The sequence below is a fragment of the Solea senegalensis genome, linkage group LG1 (assembly GCF_019176455.1).
Source record: "Solea senegalensis isolate Sse05_10M linkage group LG1, IFAPA_SoseM_1, whole genome shotgun sequence".
Classification (NCBI taxonomy): Eukaryota; Metazoa; Chordata; class Actinopteri; order Pleuronectiformes; family Soleidae; genus Solea; species Solea senegalensis.
Genome location: NC_058021.1, coordinates 30,114,720 through 30,135,804, shown reverse-complemented (window position 1 = coordinate 30,135,804; position 21,085 = coordinate 30,114,720). Strand labels below are relative to the sequence as shown.

At 40.8% G+C, this 21,085-nt stretch overlaps 2 protein-coding genes across 7 annotated transcripts in view; one reads left to right on the top strand and one right to left on the bottom strand.

Moving 5' to 3' along the window:
* The window catches only part of nphp3 (nephronophthisis 3), a 31,664-nt gene extending 11,086 nt beyond the window's left edge, over window positions 1-20,578 (bottom strand). The window contains exons 1-41 of one of the 6 annotated variants that reach the window (XM_044046681.1): window positions 20,528-20,578; window positions 19,546-19,598; window positions 19,057-19,454; window positions 18,844-18,969; window positions 18,601-18,751; window positions 18,320-18,472; window positions 18,041-18,174; window positions 17,650-17,810; window positions 17,383-17,539; window positions 17,190-17,264; window positions 16,920-17,090; window positions 16,732-16,835; window positions 16,527-16,641; window positions 16,282-16,425; window positions 16,091-16,188; window positions 14,608-14,710; window positions 14,391-14,473; window positions 14,048-14,183; window positions 13,761-13,925; window positions 13,553-13,647; window positions 13,337-13,459; window positions 13,063-13,252; window positions 12,704-12,945; window positions 12,440-12,515; window positions 12,227-12,354; window positions 11,892-12,132; window positions 11,617-11,742; window positions 11,412-11,527; window positions 11,141-11,305; window positions 6,267-6,366; window positions 5,567-5,692; window positions 5,140-5,301; window positions 4,880-5,044; window positions 4,660-4,801; window positions 4,455-4,576; window positions 4,188-4,294; window positions 3,923-4,034; window positions 3,402-3,479; window positions 2,944-3,082; window positions 2,444-2,551; window positions 1,365-1,463 (exon numbers count right to left, since the gene is read on the bottom strand). In XM_044046681.1, coding sequence (XP_043902616.1) covers window positions 1,365-1,463; window positions 2,444-2,551; window positions 2,944-3,082; window positions 3,402-3,479; window positions 3,923-4,034; window positions 4,188-4,294; window positions 4,455-4,576; window positions 4,660-4,801; window positions 4,880-5,044; window positions 5,140-5,301; window positions 5,567-5,692; window positions 6,267-6,366; window positions 11,141-11,305; window positions 11,412-11,527; window positions 11,617-11,742; window positions 11,892-12,132; window positions 12,227-12,354; window positions 12,440-12,515; window positions 12,704-12,945; window positions 13,063-13,252; window positions 13,337-13,459; window positions 13,553-13,647; window positions 13,761-13,925; window positions 14,048-14,183; window positions 14,391-14,473; window positions 14,608-14,710; window positions 16,091-16,188; window positions 16,282-16,425; window positions 16,527-16,641; window positions 16,732-16,835; window positions 16,920-17,090; window positions 17,190-17,264; window positions 17,383-17,539; window positions 17,650-17,810; window positions 18,041-18,174; window positions 18,320-18,472; window positions 18,601-18,751; window positions 18,844-18,969; window positions 19,057-19,380 — 5,362 coding nt within the window. In that variant the 5' untranslated portion in view covers window positions 19,381-19,454; window positions 19,546-19,598; window positions 20,528-20,578. Of the gene's footprint in view, window positions 1-1,364; window positions 1,464-2,443; window positions 2,552-2,943; window positions 3,083-3,401; window positions 3,480-3,922; window positions 4,035-4,187; window positions 4,295-4,454; window positions 4,577-4,659; window positions 4,802-4,879; window positions 5,045-5,139; window positions 5,302-5,566; window positions 5,693-6,266; window positions 6,367-6,480; window positions 6,683-10,191; window positions 11,306-11,411; window positions 11,528-11,616; window positions 11,743-11,891; window positions 12,133-12,226; window positions 12,355-12,439; window positions 12,516-12,703; window positions 12,946-13,062; window positions 13,253-13,336; window positions 13,460-13,552; window positions 13,648-13,760; window positions 13,926-14,047; window positions 14,187-14,390; window positions 14,474-14,607; window positions 14,711-16,090; window positions 16,189-16,281; window positions 16,426-16,526; window positions 16,642-16,731; window positions 16,836-16,919; window positions 17,091-17,189; window positions 17,265-17,382; window positions 17,540-17,649; window positions 17,811-18,040; window positions 18,175-18,319; window positions 18,473-18,600; window positions 18,752-18,843; window positions 18,970-19,056; window positions 19,472-19,545; window positions 19,599-20,527 lie in introns of those variants that run through there. The other 5 variants (XM_044046660.1, XM_044046645.1, XM_044046668.1 and 2 more) reach the window with 5 other exon arrangements.
* uba5 (ubiquitin-like modifier activating enzyme 5) lies at window positions 6,891-10,230 on the top strand. Its single transcript, XM_044046689.1, has 12 exons — window positions 6,891-7,195; window positions 7,361-7,406; window positions 7,724-7,813; window positions 7,939-8,048; window positions 8,142-8,228; window positions 8,313-8,397; window positions 8,489-8,593; window positions 8,784-8,911; window positions 8,992-9,127; window positions 9,217-9,292; window positions 9,387-9,493; window positions 9,730-10,230. The coding sequence occupies exons 1-12, from the start codon at window positions 7,044-7,046 to the stop codon at window positions 9,805-9,807; spliced, it is 1,200 nt and encodes a 399-aa protein (XP_043902624.1). The 5' UTR covers window positions 6,891-7,043; the 3' UTR covers window positions 9,808-10,230.
* Window positions 20,579-21,085: the final 507 nt, after the last annotated feature.

Below are 21,085 nucleotides of genomic sequence, written 5' to 3'. Positions count from 1 at the left end.
AGACCTTTTGTTTCCATTAAGTTTGAGTTACATCAAGAATACAACTTACTGGGAGAAGTCCTGTGTAATTATTCTGTTCCTCTATTGTACAAATATTGATCATTTTAGGGGGACACATTGTGAGGACACGCCAAGTACCTTGGAAAGCATTTTGGGAAACACCACTAAAACATGCCAGTAAGTACGGGCAATACAGCCAACACATGGAAGGACTTTGTTACCATGGTAAAAGATTATTGTTGACATTGTTTCAACATAACAGCATCTAGTTTTACAACTCCTTTCGTTGGAAGTTAAGTTGAACTGAGTGTTCGATTATCATGACTCACTGCACAAGGCTGTCCATCTTCCACTGCAGAAGAATATGGCAGCCACAGGTCACAGTAAAAAGCCAACGACACATCAACACACCTCCCTAACAGATGTATTCATAGTGGAGAAAAGCATTCACACAACACATAGAAGATTTTTTTTCCTAATGACAGAAAAGTCACTTCCAAGAAAGAGAGAAAATAGTTCAGAAATTAGACTGAAAAACAACAGTCTGTATGTGTGACTGTGCATGTCATGAAGACATTACTTTGAAAGGGGAAATTCTGCTCGTTTTTTGGGGGAAACCATAGTGGTGTAGGTTTTTAATGACAGGAAAAAATGCTGGGCAGATTTGGGTGGAAAAAAATCACACAGACCACTGTTCTCCATTAAAGAGGGAGTTAAAAGCTCAAACCATATGTGTCAGAAAAAACATCTGGAACATCTTTTGATTCAAAGTGACCAGATAGGTGTGCCAAGAATATGTTAAAAACCACTAAAAAGAACTTTGGATATTGAAGCAATAACTGTAAACCAAACTCTTAATAATTTTAAGGCTTCATTTAACAATGGAGTGCTCCTCCATTAAAGTTGTGTCACTTTGACAAGTTACAAATAATATAAAACAAACTTCTTTATGGGACCAGTCAGCAAAGACTAAACTTCACTAGAATCAGAGGACATGACTCAGAGGTTACCCTTATGTCCATAGAACAAACACCATCACAGTAAAGTTGTTTTATTATATACCGTTTACTGCAAAAGGCATCTACACTTTCTTGTTGTCCATATAAAAGCGGTTTGGGTAAGCATTTCTCTCAACTGTAAGGATATGTTACAATAACATCTTAAATTACATATAAACCTGTCCCTTTCTGAGAAAAGGAACTTACAGTAATGTTTCTTCTTTTCCCAAGTTTACAGTTTAAAATACTGCATTAGTTTGCCCCACAAAATGCTCTAAAACAAGAGAGGCAGACATAATGGCTTTTTTATTGAGACTTGGGTTCACTTTTCATATTGGTATTAAATAGAAATAGAAACGCACATACCACTGCTCCACCATTTCTTTCCATTGATGATATAGTTGTCTTCATCCCTCTGAAGGGTGCACTCCATGTTGGTTGCATCACTGGAGGCCACATCAGGCTCTGGTGGAAGGATTACAGGTCAGTTTTAACACTTTTCCACAAATCAGAACTCTGGATTCTGGCCAGACACCAGGATTATTAATTAGCACAGGATGGAGATTTATATTCCTTGGAGTGTAGTAAATAAACCAGACAAAAAAAACCCTCCATTTGTGTTTGAGAAAGCTGTGGGGAGGTTTACACCCACTATAATCACCTCTGGCATGTCACGGTATCCAGGCAGAGTGGAAAGCAAATTTGGGAAAAACAGGGAAATATTAGTCATAGTGAGCTCGTGTTGGCAGTTTAAAGTTTGGAAACAAGCCGTTGACAGATTCTGTAGAAGACCTGGTCCATTTAGGGACAAGAACCTTTGCTAGGATGTTTGACAGAACAATTCTGAGGGCTGAACTTTTGCAGTAGGCGTCCTAGTAACTGGACAAAAGAGTCATGTCAGCAAAATGTAAAAATGTAAAAATGTAATGTCTTAAGTTCGACTTTTAACATTGCTTTCATTACTCATCTACTGATTCTAGTGACTATGGTTTTCTTTCGTATTCCAATTATCTATTGAACAGTTGTGTCCCACACTCCTTCATGTATGGAGCAAACTGAGATCCAGCAACATTATAAAACTTCTGAACAAACAAAAGTTATTTATCAGTCCTTGTAAAAAGTTCATTATTTCATTACTTTGGCCTTTTCCAGAGTGTTTTCAACCAATTTTCATTCAGCATTTACCACAGCCCACAATTCACTCTGCTACAGTTTACAAATGATTTACTGCTGTACTTTGATGGTGGAAACAATGCCATTTTAATTTACTTGGACCTTTTCTGCTGCTTTTGATTATTACAATTTCTGAAATTGGCCCCGGGGGATACAACCAGTTCTCTGGGGTCTGTGTCCTTACACGCTACAATAGACAATAGAGCACAGTCACCACATGAGACGGAACTCACATCTTTATATGATACAGACACACACGGTAATGGAAATACCTGTCATGCAGAAACAGGAGCGGATCTCGCCTCGGAGAAGGGGATCCAGCCACTTCCTTTTCTGTTCCTCATTGCCAAACATGTGCAGCACCTCCATATTCCCCGTGTCTGCACGGTAAAATGAAATAAATATGGAAAATAATACTCTCAAGGATGTTAGTCACACACCTTTAGCTCATCTGACAAATAACTAAAAGGTTTTCATTCAGACTACAAAAAGCATACATGTATACATAGTCCAGAACAACAGAATATAGCATGTACAGTATTCAAAAGGTGATATACAGTTTGTTTTATTTTCATGAATATTTAACTTGGTTAATTTTAGTGTTTCTGCAACAGGCAGAGATTGAAATTAAAAGTGTCTCTGCTTTAGAGCAGCAGTGGATAATTATTACATGATAAGGAGTGTATGAGAGAGGGTCATGGTCATTTTATGTTACAAACAGCATGCTTAAGGCTTCTAAATTGTCCTCCTGACACCATGCAGACGTTATTACCAGGAGCCTGGCAGTTGAAGACTTCAGGGGCAAAGACACAGCGACCAGTTTCCTCTGCAATGTAGGCATAGTCCAACTGACTGAGGCCACTGACTGCAGGCAGGAATAGGTTCCACAGCCCTGCCTCTCTGGCTTTCACCTGGAACAAGACGGGAAACAGATACATGCGGTCACACTGAGAGCATCTGTGTGCACAGACTGATCACCTCATTCAATCTATTAATGACAAGCAGAGCTCAAGCATTTGGAACAAACGTAAACATTCATTAAAAAACAGTCTTTGTTTAATTAACACCAGTTTGATGGATTGTTGCATGTGTGGCTGACTCAGAAGGGGTGTGCAGTGTTTAGACAGGGTTGAAAACACATCGTGCCCTTGAGCTATTCATGCAATGTTTATGTTAAAAAGAAAGAAAAAAAAAGTATGGTTTCCAAATATAACAGAATTTCTTACATACCTTTAAATCCTGTATTATTTGTGGTGTGTGCCACCTCTGTGAAGACTGAGCGTGTTTGGAGTAGTACTCTGCAACTTCCTGTGAAAGATAAATCACCTGGTGGATTGGTCATTAAAGGTCACAGTAAACCTATGAACCCATTGTATATCAACTCTGTGCTTAACCAGGCATGGTTTTAATCAGCAAGAACCTGCCACACAAGATAAATCTTCACCTGACCAAAGTTTTAATCAGATATTTGTTGAGCTACTTCAACAAAACAGAATCTGCAGTCCTCTCTTACTGGGGTTTTTCTTATGTTTGCACACAAATAAAAGCTTTGTAACGATACCCCTGCTTTTCATTAAGAACACTATGATAATGATTCCGTGAACAACACTATAATCAACAGACTCACTGTTTTCCTGCTTTAATGAATCAGACCTGATTGCATGAACGAGCCTCAGTGTTCTGTCAAATTCATGCACAATATAAAAGCAAATGGAATATCTCTTCTGTTCCTGATAGCATTTGGCACTGACCTCTTGAGCCGGAAGGACATGTTGTCTCATGAAGTCTTTGACTTGCTGGAGAACAGTATGACCTTTCGCTGTCTGGAGGAAGAGCTTGTCCCCTGTTGGACCTGTGAGCGGTCTGGCAGGAAAAACAACCCACACATAAAAAAGCCAATAGGGATTACTGGAAGCAGCAGCTGGATACTGGTGGATTCATTTAAATCAGCAGGTGGAATCAATCTGTATTGTCCTGCAACAACTGAATTTACCACTGTGTCAAATTGAAACCAACCCCTTTGCAAGCTGCAAGGCAAGGTTCGCCAAGGGCTCCACACACTGGCCAAACTTTGCTGCATTGGGAGCACTAGCATTACCCAGAAGGTGGCGAGCATAGATTCCCTGATGCCAAAAAAAAAAAAGAAAGGGTTAATATAAAGAGTGAGCAATTGTCATGTTTCCTTCGTGCTCTCTCAAGTATACCAACTATAAATTATATTTACAGCTTCAAAGCATTATTCTCAAATGCAAATATGTGACTTTTTCCTCACCCGCGACTCACCTGAGCAATACCTGCCATTTTAAAGACAGACAGGGCCAGGTAGAAATTCAACTGTGGCAGAGCAAATGGGATCCCACGGCACCGGCAGTAAATGGAGATCAGATTATCCACAGTTGGAATCCCTACTCAGTAGATGGAGAGACACATGTATGTTTAAAAAGATATGATAATCCTGCTTGACTTCTTTGATCTTCATTTTGATTACCGTCTACATCCTTTAAGCTGCCCATTGTTTCGACAATGTTTAGGCTTCTGGGCCAAAAGTGAGGCATTAGGTAATAGGCCAAGTCTGCGAGGGGCTGCCCAGTGGTAGACAGCTCCCAGTCCAACACTGCTATCACACGTGCCTAATGACAGCAAACACAATTTGTTAAATCTTAACTGTTAAATGTAGCAAAGTGGTCAGGGTAGCTGTGAAACTGCACCTCTGTTGGATGGAATATTAAATTATCCACTCGGAAATCTCCATGGACGAGTGTGACCTCATTGTCATTGGCTGGCAAATTTTGCATCAACCAATCAGACAGTTGATTCATGGCTGGAATGTCTCTGTGGGCTGCAGCAGTGTACTGCGTCATCCAGGTGGACACCTTAATTAAATTAAAAAAAAAAATAATGTTACCATTTTTTTACGGATTAGATGTATAAAGTTATTTGATGTATTTGGCACACTGCGTTTGCTCACCTGTCTCTTGCAGTAGCCTGGTCCCTTCCCATATCTTTCAAGGTTCAGTGATCGCAGGTCCAGCGAGTGTAGTTTTGCCAACACTTCCACTGCAGCCACATACATGGCCGTTCTCTCTGCAGGACTCATTCCAGGGAGGCGAAGATCCCTAAATACGCGACCCTGGTCAAGAGAGAGGGATAAATAATAACATATTTCAAATATCGGTAATTCCAAATCAAATCACTCAAAATGCATTAGGCATTAGGCAGTTAATTAATTGTAAAATTGAATTGAAATTGCAATATTGCAACGAGATGAGTTTGCAAGGAATTAAATGTTTGGTCTATAGTGGCAAATTAGAGCAAACTACATATTTAGTGGCTTGGTTGGTTGTGAGTACAGAGCAGAGGTCAAAGAAAACTTCATGCTGGGTTCACAAATTTACCTTCACATGCTCCATCAAGTAGAATTCTGTTCCAATGACCTGTGCATCAGAACAATGTAGCAGAGGCTGAGGCACAGGGAATCCCACAGAAAACAGCGCCTTTTGTACCCGATACTCTCTGTCCACCTGCAAACAAAAATCACTGCATGAACCACTGTGCCTAAATACCACAGACACTGTAACAATCACTCGTTCAATTGTAAGTTTTGAATGCAGTTTCCTCGACCGAATGCTGTATATAAACTATACATTCACTTTAAATGTGCTGCAGAAAGTGTGTGGAGGATGTTTTTTGATTAATTAATCACAATATTTGATCCTAAATTGAAAAAGTTAAATGTGCTCTGCAATTTATATTGAAGGGCTTTTAACGCAGTTCTGTGTAAAGCCCTGGTAAGAGAGCCACCTGGTGGAGGAGAGACGAAAGCTACTTGAGGTCTGCATCAAGAGATTTCATATACAGTGCTGCTGCCCCACGTCTGTGGAATGCCCTTCCTGACACTTTGAGGGCACAGCAATCTACAGACAGTTTTAGAAATGACTAAACAATTTTTGAATGTCTTTGAATGCATGTGAATGCCTTCTTCTTCCCACATTTGGCTTCACGTCACTGGTGGAGAGGTGGGTGGCAACAACATACAATGGTGCTGCAAGCAAGTTTTTGTTGTTGTAGCTTTTATTCATAAAAAGCAAACTTTACCTTGTGAGCCCCTGGCAGCAGCTTGCCGGGTGGTTTCTTCCTGAGGACATAACTTTTGGTGGGTGTCTGTATTAGAAAGGTTGGGTTTGACTGACCCGCACTGGAAAGACAATAGCACGTTGGCAACGACGCCGAAGTTATTTTCCGAATCACGTCATACGATAGCAAAGTCCACTTGTTAAAGTCACAAACCAACGCTTTGTGTCTGTCTTACCTGTACTGACTTACAGCCAGTGCGCTATTGTTTGTCAAGCCAGACAAATATCTTTGAAGTCTGTCAACATCAAACTTGTGTTGTGGTCGCACAGAAGTTGTCATTTCGTCCATAACTCAGGTTGATCGATGAGTACAGGTACACCGTTGTCGTGTGTGGAGTTGACGTCTAAGTGCTGTTGGTCATCGGACGGTTTACGGGTGCACACTCCTGTAACGTCATTAAAATAATTAGAATAATCGAACCTTACAGTTATTACTCACTTTTAAATCGTATATGTAATAATAATAATAATTATAATAATAAAAATAATAATAATAAAACGACACACAAAAACAGCACTTTAAACAAAAAAAAAAATCATCTAACGATGTAGGAACCTTTTGGGGTATCAGTAGTCGTTTTCTGCACGGACGTTGTTTTTGGGAGCACACATCTTGACAGCTGATTTGAGTTGTGAAGACGTGTACTTTCTGTACCTATTCAAACGCGTCTGCTGTCCTCTTTCGCTCACTTTTCTACATTTATTTGACGGCGTTTATTAGCGGGTTTTGTTTTTAAAGATGACGACAGTAGAGGAACTGAAGCTGCGGGTGAGAGAGCTGGAAAATGAATTGATAAAGTGTAAGCAGAAGCAGTGCGCCATGGAGGATGCTCTTCACAGACCCAAAATTGACAAAATGAGCGCGGAAGTTGTCGATTCCAACCCATACAGGTGACATTTTACATTATTATTATTATTATTATTATTGGTATCATAGTTTGCCAGATTTAGTCAATGCTCTGCCCACGGCACTGAGAGGCTACGCCTTAGTGAGTCATTCAGCAACACACATGGAGGCAGAACCTTCATTTCAACTACAGTATGTTTTCTTCGCAGTCGTCTAATGGCTTTAAAGAGAATGGGCATCGTGGATGATTATGAGGTATGCAAGGATATGATTCTCTGTTGCCATACATCAGTGCAATAATCATGTGCCACCTTTTCGTATTTGCCATTTTTTTGCAGCAGTAATAGAATATCGACAAGTGAACATGTGTAATGCCTTATTCTTTTATGCTATCGAACGATATTACTTTAAAAAAGGAAATACAGTAATACAGGTATGGACAATGTCCCAACAATATTAAATGTATTCAAATAAAGTCCATTATTAAGTACATGTGTACAAAACTGTTGAGTGGAAAAATACTGGCCTTTATAACTAAACAAAATATAATTAAATATGTATACATTTAACAGAAAATCCGGACATTCACAGTAGCTGTTGTTGGTGTTGGTGGAGTTGGCAGTGTGACGGCTGAAATGCTCACTAGATGTGGCATTGGTAAGGTAATAAGAGTCGTTTAATTATTCCATCCACTTCACCAGTACGTACTGTATATGCATTAAGTTCATTCACCAGTTTGTCTCTATGTGTGCTTACCTTCACTTAATGTCGTCCTCTGCCGTCACAGCTGCTTCTCTTTGACTATGATAAAGTAGAGTTGGCAAATATGAACAGACTGTTCTTCCAGCCTCACCAGGCAGGCCTCAGCAAAGTAGAAGCAGCAGAACACACGCTCAGGTAAATCCTGTAGTTGATAGTATGCTACCACTGTCACAGAAGAGGAGACATTGAATTTTTCTTTACTCACAAGTCCCTCAATTTTCCAAACAGAAACATCAACCCGGATGTGTCATTTGAGACTCACAACTACAACATCACCACCATGGAAAATTTCACACATTTTATGGATCGAATCAGGTGGGCCTTAATAATCCTGTGGTACTATAGTCTTAGCACCATGTCCTCCTCAGGCCTTCATAATATTATTCTGTGTATGCTCAGTCATGGAGGGTTGGAAGAAGGGACACCAGTGGATTTGATCCTGAGCTGCGTGGACAACTTTGAGGCCAGAATGGCCATCAATACTGTATGTATCACTGTTAAATTTGTATTTCTATACTGTGCTCAAACTTGTTTTATTTTATTTTTTATTAATAACATTAACCTGTTTGTCTCAGGCATGTAATGAACTAGGTCAGATCTGGATGGAGTCTGGGGTCAGTGAGAACGCAGTATCAGGACACATCCAGCTCATCATTCCTGGAGAGACTGCCTGCTTTGCTGTATGTCCACAAAACCATCACAAACACAGTTTGTGTAGCAAGTACCCATTTCAAATGTTAAATTATATATAATGTTTGGCTTTATACAAAGCCAAATATTTTAAAGTGATTATACTTGTGCACTTATGCAAATAACACACACTGGACCTAAAGTTGTATCATAGTTTTTAACACGCAAATCCTCTGTCAGTGTGCTCCCCCCTTGGTGGTAGCAGCTAACATTGATGAGAAGACCTTAAAGAGAGAGGGTGTGTGTGCTGCCAGCTTACCAACAACCATGGGTGTGGTCGCAGGAATCCTGGTCCAAAACGTCCTCAAGTAAGAACATTTTATTAATAATCAAACAAAATTTAAAGAAGTGCATTCAAAAGGTGTAACGTTTATATTTTGGCTCATAGGTATCTGTTGAAGTTCGGTACCGTCAGTCATTACCTTGGCTACAATGCCATGCAGGACTTCTTTCCCACCATGGCCATGAAAGCCAACCCCCAGTGTAACGACCGTTACTGCAGGAGGCAACAGGAGGAATACAAGGTGCACTTGTCAAGTACTGCAGTTAAGGATACTGAGCCAGTAAGAACACGTAATTAATTGCAGCCACATGTGTAATTTTTCCTCTTCAGAAGAAAGAAGCGGAGCGACCGAAGGTGGAAGTCGTAGTGGAAGAGGAGGTTGTTGTACATGAGGACAATGAGTGGGGTGAGTGAAAAAACGTAACAGTTCTAAACTGTTTTTAATTGTGTAACCAGTTACATTATATCCAATGTGTATTTACCCTTATTGTGCTGTGCAGGGATTGAACTAGTATCTGAGGTGACTGATGCAGAGTTAAAGGCTGCTACAGGCACTGTACCCGACCTACCAGAAGGCATCACTGTGGCCTACACCATTCCTGCTGAGGTTAGTATTGTTTAAGACAAGGATTTTTAGGATTATCTGGTTTTAAATGTTTGCATTTGTTTTAATAATAATATTTTATAAAATAATTTATACCACGCTAATGTAAAATGAAACCACTGCTTGGTTGGCAGAAATTTTGATGCTCTCAAAAGTAGTATGCGGTTGATTTTATGTTGAGGTTTAATTTTTACAACTTAACTATAAAGAAAATGATTGCTTTCTCTTGTTTGAACCAGAACACAGCAAGTGGAGATATGGTGGAAGAGACGGAGCAGAGTTTAGAAGACCTGATGGCTCAGATGAGAAAGTTATAGACGATGAATTTCTACTATTCACATAAAAAAGCCTTTTCCTCATATGCATTTTCATCGCTTCCTTTAGAAAATAATTGTAATGGTGGCTGCTAGGGGCCAAAAAAGGCAGAATTAATTCCTTCTAACGGCTACAAATGAGGAATGCATGAAAGTAACGCTGATGGCATTATTGTAGAAACCATAAAAATGTCTTTGCATTTCATTGTGTCACAAGCTTTTGTGTGTACAGTACAGAAAAGTCACAAATTCAAAGTCCACAAGAGTTATATCTTTGTTAGTACATTAAAATCATTGTATTTTCTGCATTTTTGGTTAGTGGATGTACAGTTACGTGCCCTGTCACTCCGCTTTAAGAAAACATCTGCTACTACAACAGTACTAATGTAATTTTTCTCAATAAAGTATTTATTGGATGGAACGCAATCTTCATGATATTGTGTTTGTTTTCTTGGACATATTTGGTGACATTAATGCATGCATATATGAATTAAAAAAAGACATACGATAACCCAAATTACATTTAACAATGACAGAAACTTGTTACATTGTGTTCCTTTTGGCTCCATGAACATTCATTTTATTGTACTTAAAAAAATATGGACATTTATTTGGCACCATTGTGTTTTTGGCAATTCCCTTAAAATCCTGCAGCGACAGGAATACATATGTCCATTTAGTGTTGGCTAAGGTTGCTCTGGTGTCTGAGGCTCTATATTTTCCCTTTAAAAATACACGATTAATACTATCAGGTAAACACTAAGGTAACATAAAAATGGCATTGTTTGACTTAAGAAACAGCAGCTTATGTTTTTGAATCAGAATGTCCAGAATATAGACTTGAAAAAAGTGCTAGAGGTCTTAGAGACCCACCAGTTAATATTAAAAAATATTGTCATGATCATAATGAGATAAGGCAAGGACTGATGGTTCATCTGGTGCGTCCTTAGGAAAAGTACAAGAATCACATTTCCAATGTTATTTTTTGTATAAACAAAACAAATATCCACTGTACAGCAGGAAGTGTGTCTAGACTAAGTGCAGAACTTGGCTGAATTGATTTTGAGCCATGAATTAATTTGTAAGAAAGAAAGTGAGTCTAATTTTACAATTGTGTAAACCTGAGTCCCAAAGTCACTTCCACATGATTGTTTTATAAATAATACTTGTTTTCAAATACAGGTTTCACAGATTAATACTGAGAATTCACCATCCAGACAACAGAGTTGGATGACCAGGATGGTCCCCTCCTCACGAAGCCATGTGTTTGTACATAGATGTGACTCCTGTTAAAAATAAAACACTTACTGGAGTATTAGTGGCTAAACGCAGTCACCTTGGGGCATGTGGGGGAGGAGCAGGTCCCCTGAGACTAAACGTATCCCCACTGGAGGAATGGCGGGACGGTGCATTTCCACATACAAGCGATGGCTCCGCCTCTTTAATCTCCATCGCCCGCTTGTAAAGCTCCGCTGCTCTTTCAAAGTCACCCTTTTCATAGCTATTTAAAAGTCAGAGAATCACAACATAAAAATATTACAAGTTATTCAATGTAAAATTAAAAAAGGGTGCTACTTCTTTTTTTTAATAAACCAAATGCCACTCACCTAAGCACAGCCAGATTTTTAAGGGTCTCTCCAACTCGTGGATGTGAGCGTCCTAAACTGTCCTCATACACTTTCAGCGCTCGTTCATACAAAGGTAAAGCTTCACTGTGTTTCTTCTACAGAAGACCAAAATTCATATTCAGTGACAACTTAAATTACAGATACACGGTTCATAATCCTACAAAAAAAACAATGCATGTCTCACCATTTGGCAGTATATTACAGCCAAGTTGACCAGTGCTGTGGCCACACTGGGATGTTTGGGCCCAAAACTCTTTTCCCTTATTTCTAGGGACAGCTCATACAGTGGCACAGCCTTCTCCAGCCTTCCCTGTACAAAACACATCATTACATCAGACTCCTGCTCAAAATTGCAACGTGAAACCCTATTGGCAAAGAAAATTAGGTTCCAATAATGCAAGTCAATATTTTCCACCAAGTCATGCAGCCCTACAGCAAGCACAGGCGCGTGTGTCTCACTCTGCGTTTATACAGCATGGCCAGGTGCTTGAGTGTGTACGCCAGCGAAGGGTGGTCTGGAGATAGGGCCTTCTTGCGAATGTCCAGCGCCCTCTCATACATGTCCTCGGCAGTCTCGTACTCCCTCCTCTCAGTGTGTAGTGCGGCCAAGTTGTTGAGAGACTGAGCACAGTCTGGGTGATCAGGACCGAGGACTCGCTGACGCATCTCCAGGGAGCGGGTCAAAAACACCTTGGCTGCACTGGTGAGAACAAAGACAGAGACACAAACAAGCCTTTTAACAAACGGGTTGAGTGCAAATTGACTTAGTTTGGAACTGTGAATGTGTGCCTTACTCCAGGTTTTTCTGGAGGTAGTACAGGACCCCCAGCTCATTCAGGGTCTTGGCACAGTCTGCAGAGTCTTTCCCCAGCGTCAGCTCTTCCAGCTGCAGAGTTTTGCGTCGCAACAAAGTGAAGCCATACTGAAGAGGTGAGGAAAAAACACATGTAACGAGCCTGAGAAGGTGACGATGACCTCATGTGTGGGTACCAGAGAAATACGCTCACCATATGCCCTTTCTGGCGAGCAGTTTTCTGACGAATCTTCACCGACCTCTTGCGGAGTCTCTCTGCTTGTTCATACCTGATTTAGTACCAGGTGCGAGTCATTAAGCATGCATCTTGAGCAATGTTGAGTGTCTGACTTTTACTTTTAAATAAAAAAGGTGCCAAGATCTTCCACACAGGCGGGATGCCTGTATGCAAAAACAATGTTCTGCTAAAAACAACCAATAAACTTTACTATAGGAACAACAATAAAAAGTAATTTACTTATTTTGTTTCTGATAGAGCATGGCGAGGGACTCCAGCTCTCGTGCCACACTGGCGTGCTCGGCACCATAGGCGTTCTCACTTATCTCCATGGCCTGCTTATACAGCTGCTCAGCGTTGCCGTACTTCTTCCACTGCACATAAACCCCGGCCAGCTGGTGTAGGGAGCGGGCCACGCTGGGATGGTCCGGATCCAGGGCCGTCTCCCTGATTTCAAGGGACCTTTGTAAAGGGGCTACAGCCTGGACAAGCAGACACAAGCCACTTATTCTGGATGTGTAAGCAAATGCAAACTCACTCAACATTAGTTCCTGTAATTAGTCAAAAGGAAAGTGTTTACAAAAAAGTACAATATCTACCTGACTTGGAAGACCCAGGTCTTTGAGGAAACGTCCCAAGGTCTCATACAGGTTGGCCAACTTGGTCATGCTCTCTTCACTCTCACAGCTTTTCTCATAGTGTTTCAGAGAGTCAAAGTACTCACTGGCCATGCAGCTTTTGTCTTTACCTACGTACTGCCAATAGGCCAGCAGCTCAGAGAAATGACCCCTGGAAAATGAAAACATACACACATGTAAAACAATGACTGAACAAATAATGTGCAAAGCCTTGTGATGTCTGTGTGTTTAGCACCTCTTGTAGAGATTTTGGGACACAAACAGGTTCAAAAGGCTGAGCTGAAGATTCGTCCTGTCCTCTTGCTGTTGGAGCAACCAGGGAAGTTCGTCTGCAACACGCCACGTCACACAGTCCTGGCTGTACACGCATACATAAACACAGTAAATGTCAGTCAGCTTAGGTGACATGGGGAATTTGTTGCAGGAGGACTATTTAGCCACTCTGCAGCACCTGAGTTGTTGGCTGAAATAATGGATAAGTTTCTCTCTATAAGTAGCAGAGCTGCTTCCTCCACCAAGGAACTCCAACCTCACAGCTTCCCAAGCCTGAAAGACATTCACAGAAAGACACAAAAACCTCAAAAGCTGTTTTATGTTTAGCATCAAATCAATATTCTTCTTTCATGCATTTTTTTTTTCTTTAATGATGATACAATTACCTGCAGGTGTTGGAACCTGACAAGCCCGCAACGGAGAGTTACAATGCAGAGTCTGTTCAGGTGGTACAGCATAGAGGACAGGACAGGTACCTCAAGCTCTGGGAAAAGGTCCAGGACCTCAGATTCACTCACTCCATTATGGCTTGCACATACAAGGCACAGTATCTGAAACAAAAGCACATACTGTAAAAGTTAGTGTTTTCTGTGTCAACTAATTCATACATCATTAAAAAAGATAAGAAGTTTAGACACATTTATTATAGGTATTTTGTATTGAAACAGGCCACCTCTCTCATTACAAGTCGCTCTCTGTCGTTGTTAAGGGAGCTCAACGCCATCTTCAGTGCCAGACGGTAGAGTGACATGGTGTCTGGACACTGCAGAAACTGCTCCATGCTCTTCTCCTGTGACCAACATGACCAGCTGCTAAACAACAACAAAACATGCAACACAATCAAGTCAACATCTCATCCAGAGCCACACTTAATCAGAATTACGAGGGCTACATTTCAGCACTTGTACAGTTATCTTCTCCCTGAAGAAGTATTGAAAATAAAGTATGTGGAAAGATCATTTCTCTGTGATAATCAATATACAGTATTTAGAATTGGAAAACCAGTGCCGGCTAACCTGATGATCATCCTTGCCAAGAGTGTGACATACAGGGCATTGCATGTGGACGCAGAGCGACAGTGCCTCTCCAGCTTCTTCTCCTGGGACAAAAATAAAAAAAGTACCACATTCTCAGAAAATCAAAAGATTACACATTTTTCTGCATTAAGAAACATACATGAAGACAAAAATCTCTCAAATTATTCATAAACGGAATAATGGGAAGATTCCTGACCTGGTCCTTGGTAAGCTTGAAGTCAATAGTCTGACATTCTGCATTGACAACACTCCTAACCTCTCTGGGACTTAGTGGGTCTAAGTGGAGCGTGGGCCACAACCTGAAAAAGACGGGTTTACTAGATTACAAATAAAAATACTGCATAAGCATATCACAAATGTGTATTAGGGCACACAAAATGAATAAACAAACAGGAACCAGAGTAAAACATGTAGAGACATAAAGTGTACTCACGCCCTGTTAAAAACACCAGGTTTTTGTGATGTAAAAAAAAACATGAGACTAAAATAAATACAACTTTTCCCACCCTTAATGTGACCTATGACCTGTACAATTGAATTGTCAACAAACTGGTTTCAGCTATCCATCTTCTTGGGTCGGAGTCTATCATCATGGCACATCTCGACTTGCCAATATTTGCCCACTCTTGCTTGCAATCTGTCAGATTGAGAGGTAATCTCTTGTGCACAGCCCTCTTCAGGTCCCCCCACAGATTTTCTAAGTGATTTAATTCAATTCAATTCAATTCACTTCAATTCACTTCAATTCACTTCAATTCACTTCAATTCAATTCAATTTTACTTGTATGGCGCCAAATCATAACATACATTATCTCAAGGCACTGTACATACTTAAATATCTTCTGGTGAAGGCATTATTTTGTTGATTTGGATAAATGATTGGGGTCACCATTATGTTAAAATGGTGAAATTCCTCTTCATTTTCAGTTTTCTAGCAGACATCTAAAAGTTTTGGGCCAAAGGTGACTGGTATTTAGGACGTTCAGAATTCCCAGTTCCAGGTGAAGAAAAGCAAAGGGAATTGTGACCAAAAAGTTCAACCTGGGTTTCAAACCATAACACATTTTGGGAGAGTTGATGTATTTTTTGGCAAATTTTAGCCGAGTCTGGATGTTTTTTTTGCTTCCACCTTGTAAACGTACCCCACAGACATAGAGAGTACAGGGCTATTGTCGCATGTACTACACAGACAGTACTTGCCAGAAATTCCTGCAGCTCCTTCAGTGTTGCGATATGTCTCTTGGCAGCTTCCCTGACCAGTTTTCATCATATATTTTCATCCATTTTGGAGGGACGTCCTGTTCTTGCCGATGTCACTGTTGTCCCATATTTTCCTCCACTTTTTTGATGCCATTTTTTTTCTACCCTTCCTCTGACTGATACCTTTCAACAATGCTTGCAACCATGGCTTTTGCCTAACAGTCTGAAAAATCCTACTAGCACAGCTGAATTTAATTTGGACTTAATCAGAGTCTCTTTAATTAACGGCAGGTGTGACTGAATGCTGTAATTAAAAGTGCTTCAACAAAGTAATAGTTTAACAGTGTGTACACTAATGCAACCAGCTTATTGCACCTTTTTCCCCCCCAATGGATTTGTTTGTTTTTTATTGCATTTTAACAGGGGTGTGTACACTTTTTACATCCACTGTATATTTAGGTTTCAGCAGGAGGTCCTACCTCCAAGCCTGAGGACACGTCTCAACATTGACTGACACCACCACTCTCACATTAACAGGCAGGGGGTCGATCAGCCACTTCATGTGCCTTTCCGCTTGCTGGATAAAAAAAAGACCAACTCTATATTTTTCTGTTATTCTGGGTGAAATTGAGATAAGTGTGAAATGTGGTGTTATAGACGTGTGTCATACTTGTATTTGGTCGATGGAGTCGATGATGATGATGATGTTTCCTTGGTGACGTGCGGAAAGCCTTTCAAGCCAGCGGGGAAATTCCTCCAAGATCTTACTGGGTTCCATAGACAAGCCGGAAATGGACCAGAAATGCTGCAGCAGCTACGTGACCGCAGATACAACACATAAATTAATGACAGCAGAGCAAAATCCCCGTTTGTCAAATAATAATAATAATAATAATAATAATTACAAAGACTTACTTTGACTGTAAGGCGTTTGATTATGAGAACAGGCTCTGAACTTGTGGAAAGAGGACGACCAACAAAATGATACAGAAACAAAGTGTTGGGCGTCTGCTTCTGCTGCAGCTCAATCCTGAAAGAGATAAGTAGACAGTAAATATTTGAGAAGATTCGTCAGTGAGATGACACACAATGCTGAACTGAATCAATATTATGTGCTCACCATTTGGAAAGCAGGAGAGATTTTCCTGAGCCTGGACCACCAGACACCAGCAGAGGAGGGGTGGGAGGGGGAGCAGCGATCATGTCATTCAAACGATCTATATACTGTGTGTGGAGGAGACAACACACAAACTCAGAGAAATTAATACATAAATGATTCAATTTGAAAGAAAAGTATACTCCCCTTACCCTCTGGAAACCCAGCTGAGAGGTGGTGCTGCCACAGGCTTGCTGATAGGACTCAATCTGATCCTGTTCATCGTGCAGGTCCCACAGGACATCTCCAGAGTCTTCCTCACGCCCCTCCTCTATCCCAGAGTCCTTGGATTCCACATCTGCTCCTTCAAGACCCAGCAACTCCTGGAAGGAGAGGGTGAGATTTATAATTTAACGGCCTGTGGGGGCAATGACAGGTGAACATAAATCACCTGAAGTAATGGGTCACTTTTTATTTTGTACCTGTCTGATGACTCTCTCTAGCTGAGCATGAATTAGGTCAGCTCCATCTTCTGCGGATCCACTGTGATCCACCACCTAAGTTTAAAAGTTATGAGCAAAGGAACTGTGGCAATTTCAGCTTTTATCTGACTTTGAATACTGAATTTCTTCCGTGTTGCCTCCATTTATTTAATACACACTGCACGCTACTCACCTTGATTTTACCAGCCTTGTCCGCAGCATTGACCCTTTCCAGCAGTTGCCTGGTGGGTCCAGTCAAACTGTGATCTTCGTCAGTTCTGAGGTAGAGTACCAGTGGATGACCATCTGGATTCTTCACAAACGCCTCCTCACAATCCTCCACCGCAGAGCTACGCACATGTATTTCGCACATGACACAAAGAATCGAACAATAGAATAAATGGAAGCTACATTGCAGGGGGACATCCTATTAAGGAAAGTGTGGGACATTTTTGTGTACCTGGAGACAGTAGATTTGAGGAGAAGCACACACACGGAGCTTCGTTCAAGCTCCTGCTTGCGCTCCACAACATATGAGGCAGCAGTTTCCTCTGGGAAGCAGACGTTCAGGTAGAAATGGCCCAGACCCTCACACATCTTCCGTAACACAGAGGAGTGTTTCTGCAATCAGAAAATCTGGAATTTTGCCTAAAACTAACACTGTTTATCAACAAAGACAGATTAACTTATGTGTGTAATTCACTGAAGACCAAAAAACAAGGTTAACGTTTTATACTACAAGTCCTCATCCTGTGTTGTTTTATGCAAAGTCCAGGAAAAACAAATCAATTGTATGCCAAGAAAATGCAGTATTTACAGTTCCTATGTATCACAGTGCCAGTCTAACTTACCTTAATAAAGATATCCAACTCAGCTTTGGTCTCCTGAGTAAAGATTAAGTAGCAGCGTACTGTGTTACTCCATAAGGCCTGGGGCACGTGAGGGGAGACCTGAAGTAAGGTGGCTACTGCAGCATCCCAGTCATCTGACGAAGAAGTGAAACATATAAGCAAACTGCAGGTAGTGGTCATGCCTATAAAAGTACAAGTATTTTTCTGTGGTAATAACCATGGCATGTGTTTGGTTACTTCTGCCCAACTTAAAAAGTTTAAAAAGTTGACTTATCTTACCTCTGCTCACATTTGCAAACGGTCCCTCCACATCAATCAGACTGTGAGCAAACTCTGGTCCTCGGAAAGTCTGCTGCAACTGCATCATACTGCCCATAGAGGGCTCACTTCCCAGCGCACCACCAGTCCAGTAGTCACACTGTGTTCCTGCAGCTACAGACATACGGTAGAAAAAACATGTTTACATAGAGTAAAGCAATACAAGCACACAAGGAGTGTCTCTGAACAGAAATTGGTTTGCTGAACAGATTGATTGAAAACAAAGTAATCGCACCACTTACCGGTAACAGTGGTCTGGTTGTCATCTGAGTCAGAATCATGCGGGTCATAGACTTGGATTCCCTGAGCCTGCAGCTGCTGCAGTTTGGCCTCTAGGTCCCTTTTGGCTCGGAGGAGATCCTGAATCTCCTTTTCTTTCGTCTCACGGAAAATCTGGTGGTCATTTAACCAAAGAGTTAGGGCTTCCAGTGCAATCATAATCACCAGAGAGAGAGAGTAATACAGTCACATCACATGTGGTTTACCTTAAACTGTCGTTTCACTTTGTCTCTGTCATGTTCAAAAGTAGCAGCCCTCTCCATAGCTTGGTACTTCGCCTCAAGAGCACTCTCTTTTTCTCGAAGGATCTTCTGGTAAGTTTTCTGCAGAGCCTGTTGTCACATAGAGAGATTTGCACATCATCAAAAAATGTAAAAACCCTGTAAGTTATAATATAGTTTCTAGTTATTTTAAATCACCTGCAGTTCAGCTCTTAACCTCTTGTTCTCCTCATCCAGTTTGGCTTCCTTCTTTTGCATGGATGATATTTCGTTATTCTTGCTGACACGAAAGATTTCATACTCCTTCCGGAGTCTCTCGTACTCCGCAGCGTACTCCAGGTCCACTGAACCCGTGGACTTGAAACTGGCCCCGATCACCCGTGGTCCTCTGCGAAAGGAGCTGCGTAGGAGTCGGGCTTTGGGCTTGACCTCCACTGGGATCTCACAGGCTTCCCCACCTTCACCCCCATATCCATCCTCAATCACTTCTCCTGGGCTGACCAGAGAGGATGCGGTGCCCATGGTGGCAGCCTAGGGTGGTAAAAGGCTCTCAGCCTTTTTGGATGCACATGCCTGCACCTGTGAGATTGGACAGACTGGAGAGGAATGACAACTACTAAAAATTTCACCAAACTAGGCTGTGGACGATTATTCTTATGCACCTTATTGGTAACTTTATACACTTACCAGCCACTTTATCCTCCTCCTATATCAGCCTTCATATCCCAACATATGGTCTTCTATAGAGGAATGTAAGATTATTTGGTTAATTATTGTCTTTTGGATTACACCTGATTGTTGCTGTCTCATTCAGGGCAATGAAGTTGTGATTAAACTGTATTTCAATACACCAATCATCAAAGTCAAAGACAAGTCAAGTTGGTGGAGAAGCTAAGGCACAAGAATCCACAATCTTCATTGATTAATTCTTTGACTTCTATGCTAGTGGCCCCTACAGCACTACATTTTGTGGATTATTTATTTTTGCACATCTGCTGCAACATCCATCCATCCATCCATTATCTACATCATCTACTGCTTTATCCTCCACCGAAGGGTCATGGGGGGCACTGTGCCAATCTCAGCTGACATAGGGTGATAGGTGGGGGAACACCCTGGACAGTTCATCACAGGGCCCCACATAGAGACAAACAACCATTCAGTCTAATATTTGAGTATGAAAAATATTATGTTAATTTCACTACAAAAAAGACTGAATTACCTTTGCTGCTGGAGAAAAGTCAAAAAAGACATGTGTACCTAATAAAGTGGCCTGTGTGTGTAAATCCACTGTGATTAGATTATTCTGTATATCCTATTTCTTAATTTGTTAGTTTTATTTTCAAATGTTGTATTTCTTTATAGCGTTGTGTATCTAGCTATCTAGCATCCTTCACAAAAACAGCTCCTCACACCACCTTTATTTTAGTGGCTGTGAGTAGATGACTTCGTTCTCTCTTACGACTACAGCTAAACATACTTGTACATAGTTAGCTAATGTTAGCGTAACTGTAAAGAAATAGCGTTTTTTTTTTGATCGAATGACGAGATGTTTACTGTCGTAGGGCGTTGGCGAACGAAAGGAATGAAAGTAAAAAGAATTATCTAAAAGTTGTCTGGCTTCGAAAGACGTAGCGGAAACATTTAAGAAGTGGTTAAAAAAACATACCCTCACCCTCCGCTGAGTCCGCTCCCTTCACAGCTTCTTCCTGGCTGCCTTGGTAACAAGTCAGTGATACGGAAGCTTGCGTAGGACAAACTGTGCAAAAGTCAATTTTAGTCGCCGCTGTGCTTTCTATAGAATATTTTTGGACGTAAAGCACAAGGAGGTTTATTTATCATAAAACGTGCTCAGTAATCTGATTGCATTGTATTCTTATATTTTGGATTTTGCAGTTATCATAACAGGGAAACTGAATATAAATTGTACGTGTTAGTGACATTCCTCAAGTTTAAGTTTTCAAACACAAATACATCAAGTATGGTAGCCTGCATGCTCCAAAAACCTACACTTGTAAATGTAAACGTTTCTCAAGAATTTAACGTTTCTCAAGTCCCAGTGGGGTGATATTTGATGTAACTGTTAAGGATCAACACAGATATTGTGCAGGAAATATCCTTGTGATGTGATGGTCAGTTAATGAATTTAATGACACTTACATTAAGAATATAAATATGTATACAGGGATGTCCACCTCGGTGTAAGATATGTGCAATAATTTAAAAT